At 42.6% G+C, this 6,000-nt stretch overlaps 1 protein-coding gene across 1 annotated transcript in view; it reads left to right on the top strand.

Annotated features, from left to right (window-relative positions):
- Nucleotides 1-616: 616 nt before the first annotated feature.
- The window catches only part of LOC124027185 (voltage-dependent calcium channel subunit alpha-2/delta-1-like), a gene marked incomplete at its 3' end in the record, with an annotated part of 30,356 nt that continues 24,972 nt past the window's right edge, over nt 617-6,000 (top strand). The window contains exon 1 of the mRNA XM_046339651.1: nt 617-1,170. Coding sequence (XP_046195607.1) covers nt 1,082-1,170 — 89 coding nt within the window. The remainder of the gene's footprint in view (nt 1,171-6,000) is intronic.

Below are 6,000 nucleotides of genomic sequence, written 5' to 3'. Positions count from 1 at the left end.
CAGACAGTAAGTATTAAACAAATCTCCGCTGTTGAAAACGAAATGCTAGTCAAAAACAAATGTGAGATAATGTCTAGATGCTTTTTATAGTGGAGATAAAGTTGATAAATTGCTTGGCTGGGCTGATGAGACAGTGGATTGCGCAGTCAGATAGAACATAGTAAATAGTAATTTTAAAGTCATAGATTTAGCAGATGGTAACTTGTGGAATAGACACCAGCTGGAATGCGGTTTTAACCAATCAGCATTAGACCCACCCGTTGTATAAAATGTATTAATGCCAGATAGATAGATAGATATATAGATAGATAGATGCAAATATAAGAGTGGTTATATATCCCCAGCCCAATTCTTCAGTTTAGCAAGCAAAGGGGCAGGGGTCAGGCTGTTAATGATCTGTTACCTTTAAAAAAATAACTGCTATTTGATATAGGCCATGCAGTCACAATTTTAGAACACACTTTCCTTTGTCCCGATAGCAATATCATCAATATCATACACATGTGATATAATGTACATTTAAAATAAAAGGGATGCAGTTTTTGTCTGCCAGTGAGTTTGAGTCTGACTGGCTGGTGTTGTGTGCTCGCTAGGCGGTGGCCGTTCGTTGCCCAGCCCCAGTGAGGAGTGAGTGCCTTGTATGGAGAGCAACGCGTGATGATGATCGTTCTCAGGCAAGGGGTGGGGGTAAAGTGGAGTTGGGGGCTCGGAAACCGATCCGCTCGGGAGGGCTCTCTCACACACATTTCCTACACACACTGTTCCGTGCTGACGAGCGGGGGAGATATGAGAACCGGGCGTCCTCCCTCTCCACTCTTCTAAAAACACACTGGGCGCTTCTTGTAAGGTTACCGCCGGAGATCTGACACACACTCTTTCAAAAAGACATACAAACACAAACTCATCAGGGGGAGACGAACCAGCTGAGATTTGTTTTCAAACTGTCCCCCGATGGCTGCGTGACAGGTCCACTGAACGCGCAAGAAGACGCACACGGTTCCCGGATTTGGACTGCTTCACGCATCTCTTTCCCTGTCTTGAGTCGTTTTTTATTATCGTGTGTTGGGAACTCCGTTCAATCATGGATACCTACAGCTCCTTCACCGCTCTACTTTTACTTCTGGCTTCGTTAAATAGTGTGTCAACCGTGCAGTTCCCGTCGCCACTTCTGTAAGTAGCCTTACCAGACAGCCTGTCCTGTGATGACAGCCTGTCCTCCGATGACAGCCTGTTTGCTTTCCCAATCCTAAAGCAAAATACAATAAATTCATAAAATACATTTATGGCTATTGTGATGTAGGATAGTTTTTATTTATATTATTATAATATAATAAGTATATCATTATAATAAGCCTATTTGACCATGTTGTTATGTTTACAAATAGCCCAATAATAGCCTACAACATTTTTGGAAAAACTTGCATTGCAAACGGTTACCCATCGGTTTATGAAAACTAACAGTCAATGGAAATGCATAACTTCTTCGAAAACTGTGACAAACTGTGTGTTTGAATTGTGCTTCTGGATCTTGCTGAATTTAGCCTGTAGTTAATAGCCGACTTAGTTTGATTAAACACACTTTACACATAGGCTATTGTCATTACATAGGCTACCCCGGGTGATTCTATGGGGGGGGGGGTCATGGGAAATCAGCAAATCACATCACAAATAGCTTTGAAAATGTCTTTAAACTATGATGCATTGTATTGAATCACTGTTTCAACTGTTAATTTGTATCTGCCCTAATTTATTCAATAAATACATTTGAAGTGATCCATATTCAAGTTAGATACTCATAGATGTTCAGTGGTAACTCCCCCTCCAATACACATTTTTTGAAAGTGGAAGCTGATTTACTGGATTTACACAATTTAAAAGCTCTAAAAATTATATTTGGAGAACAACAAAAACAGTCAAAAATGACTTCAGCCATTATCAACTTGGCTGTTGTAGCTTCATTCACCTCAGTAGTGCATAACATTCTAGAACAAATACATGCCATAGCCTACAGAAATGTGCTACTACACGCTAGCAACTACACACTAGCTCAGCACCTGCCAAGTCAAACAGGAGTTACCTAGCCACCTAGCCTGGTCTAGACGTAACATAGAACATACCTAGCCACCTAGCCTGGTCTAGACGTAACATAGAACATACCTAGCCACCTAGCCATCCAGCCTGGTCTAGACGTAACATAGAACATACCTAGCCACCTAGCCTGGTCTAGACGTAACATAGAACATACCTAGCCACCTAGCCATCCAGCCTGGTCTAGACGTAACATAGAACATACCTAGCCACCTAGCCATCCAGCCTGGTCTAGACGTAACATAGAACATACCTAGCCACCTAGCCATCCAGCCTGGTCTAGACGTAACATAGAACATACCTAGCCACCTAGCCTGGTCTAGACGTAACATAGAACATACCTAGCCACCTAGCCATCCAGCCTGGTCTAGAACATACCTAGCCACCTAGCCATCCAGTCTGGTCTAGACGTAACATAGAACATACCTAGCCACCTAGCCTGGTCTAGACGTAACATAGAACATACCTAGCCACCTAGCCTGGTCTAGACGTAACATAGAACATACCTAGCCACCTAGCCATCCAGTCTGGTCTAGATGTAACATAGAACATACCTAGCCACCTAGCCTGGTCTAGACGTAACATAGAACATACCTAGCCACCTAGCCATCCAGTCTGGTCTAGATGTAACATAGAACATACCTAGCCACCTAGCCATCCAGCCTGGTCTAGACGTAACATAGAACATACCTAGCCACCTACCATCCAGCCTGGTCTATCCAGCCTGGTGGTCTAGACGTAACATAGAACATACCTAGCCACCTAGCCATCCAGCCTGGTCTAGACGTAACATAGAACATACCTAACCTAGCCATCCAGCCTGGTCTAGACGTAACATAGAACATACCTAGCCACCTAGCCATCCAGCCTGGTCTAGACGTAACATAGAACATACCTAGCCACCTAGCCATCCAGCCTGGTCTAGACGTAACATAGAACATGTAAATCCGCAACACTCAAATTAGTATGATATGTTACATTTGGTATGGTTACATAAGACAGAAGGTTAATTGTCGCAAAAATATAACGCTAACGCCTAGCAATCCAAAGGTTGTGTTCGAATAACATCATAGACAATTTTAGCAAATTTGCAACTGCTAACTACTTTTAGCTACTTTGCAACTACTTAGCATGTTAGCTAACCCTTCCCTAACTCTTTAATAACCTAACTCCTAACCTTAACCCTAACAACTAACCCATAGCCTGCTAGCTAACGTTAACCTTAGCCACCTAGCCATGTTAGCAACAATGCATTTGAATTAATAAAATAACATACTTTTTGCAAATTTGTTGTGTATTGTACGAATTGCAATATTCAATGCTCTGAGATCATGTTTAGCCATCTTCCATAGTCCAAACGCTTGTCAACCAATCAACCAGCCTTCCCGCCAACTCTGAGCCGTCCGCATGGTCCCCAAGCCAGCCTCTGTAATACCGCTAAACAGGCAAAACAAATATTACGGAGCCAGATTGAGAGATGGGGGGGGGGCACTAAGTGTGGACAATCATATTTCAGCACCCTTCTGGCAACGCCCCTGACGTATCTTCAGGTAAATCATGTCCAACTCAATGAATTGGACAACTTGAATCTTTCATCTCAGTGCAGTGACAAGGCAAAGCAATGAATGACCAAATATTCTCAGCCCCCCCCCCATAGAATGCTCTACACACGCAATTCCATTTACACTGAAAAATCAGTACGCCAACCCTTTCATTGTCGGCATCATATTGTCAATGGCGACATAATATATGCCATTTAGCAGACGCTTTTATCCAAAGCGACTTACAGTCATGTGTGCATACATTCTACTTTGGTCCCGGGATCAAACCCACTACCCTGGAAGCGCCATGCTCTACCAACTGAGCTACAGAAGACATGGCATTTATTACTTTAGGAAGGATAGGCTTCTTCCCAATATGAGTTAGGCAGTACATCCCTACCCACCCATGCCATTTTCCTTGAATACCTTGCATGTAATGGTGGAACAGTGACTACTAAAAAATTCAAAACGTAGTTATAATATAATAATATAAATAAGTTAGATCCCTGCAAATTTCTAAATATGTCTAGTTAGATTCTCAGAACAGAAGACATGCCCATTCACTTTCACATGTCTAGCTGCCATGCTCAGAACAGAAGACATGCCCATTCACTTTCACATGTCTAGCAGGTGCAGTGGTTCAGTAAACCAACCTGTCTATGTGTTTATTAATGCCCACACTGCTATTCTCACTAGCTGTTCTTCAAATGCAGCTAGTAATCAAATGACACCCCACTCAGCTCCGGGCGATCTGGTTCTGCCTAACTTCAGGGGTCTGTTTAGGAGGGTGCAACTTTACAGAACATTCAGATAGGAATGTATTGTATAGATTAGATGACCTATGTTTGTCTATCAGGTAGGTATAGGTTTGGAATCCTGTTGGTTCTATGTGTTACATTTCTATCTGCAACGTTATGACAGTTTCACCTCATCACCTCACCCCAGGTCTCATGGATGGAGGGCACAGGTGGCCAGTGGTACATTAATTGGGGAGGATGGGCTCATAACAATGGCATTCATTTAATAGCATTAATAGCGTTCCATTCACTCCATTCCATCCATTATAATGAGCCGTCATCCCCTCAGCAGCATCCTGTGAGGGAGGGTGACATCACTGCCTGAACTATGTTCTGTTCTTTTGGTCTGTTTCCCTGGAGATCAAGTGATCCATTTGGCTCTCATACTAATGGCACCGACCAGAGGATGATGTCATACTGGCAGAGTAGTCCAGCCATAGGCATTGAGGATGTATAGACACTGAGTGTTATAGAGAGAGATTTTATAGACACTGAGTGGTTGATGGTAGTCGTGGAGTTTTAAAGACTAAAAATGTTGATTGACTGACACATTATTCCCTATGAAAAAGGACTTTTAAACTGGCAATGATTGAGAAATCCAAAATTCTTTCAAATGCCTTTTGGGCTGGCCGAATGACGAGTTTCTGACGCGCACTGGCATCTAGTATTCAATTGGTTCCTTAGACGTTGAGGAAGTAGTGTGAATGATGGGATTTAAACCTGGTCTTCTACCCACCACAGGACTGTATTAACCTTGGCATAAACAGACTGGCATCCCGGTTAGCTATAATACTTGACTAAATGACTTAAATGTAATGTAATGTACAGTGGTGGTCAGTGCCGTTTAACGTGAGGGAGGACAATACATCTTTTCATAATCAAAAGGCCTTATTTCTATTACAGCATGTTGGATAACTGTCATTCATATTCCATTCACCCAGTTCAATGTAACATTGGTAGGTTTAGGCTACTACATGATACTCAAATCTTCCCTGTACCCATCATGAGGCTGCTGCAACCTAGCCTATGAATGAAAGTTTACAATGTAGGTGCACACAGGTCGAGAGAAAATGTTGAGATGACAGTGACACATTCAATACCGCCTTGTACACTCTTGCCTGCATCTAGGTGATCTAGGGTGTAATCATTAGTCCAACAGTTCCAAATGAGAGTTTCTATTGGACAAATTCAGGTATGTTATCCCGGTTTCATTTGCTTCCATTTAAGAAATATTTTTCAGCAGAATCGATGGAATGAATACACCCCTGATCACTCATAAACAGCCACGCTGTATTCATTCTAGCCTCTATATACTCTCCTACTCTCACCTTCTCCCTTCGTTATTTGATCCTTTGATTTGGGTGGACAAGATGTCAGTTCATGCTGCATAAGTTCTGACAGGTTGGAGGACGTCCTCCAGATGTTGTCTTAATTACTGTGTAAGTCTATTGAAGGGGGTGAGAACCATGAGCCTCCTAGGTTTTGCATTGAAGTCAGTGTGCCAAGAGGAGGATGGAAGCTAGTTCTCCTCCGGTTACACCATTGTGCTACCCTACAGAGGGATGTTGTGGCTA

The sequence above is a fragment of the Oncorhynchus gorbuscha genome, unplaced genomic scaffold (genome assembly GCF_021184085.1).
Source record: "Oncorhynchus gorbuscha isolate QuinsamMale2020 ecotype Even-year unplaced genomic scaffold, OgorEven_v1.0 Un_scaffold_2978, whole genome shotgun sequence".
NCBI lineage: Eukaryota > Metazoa > Chordata > Actinopteri > Salmoniformes > Salmonidae > Oncorhynchus > Oncorhynchus gorbuscha.
This window is presented reverse-complemented; position numbering and strand designations above follow the sequence as displayed.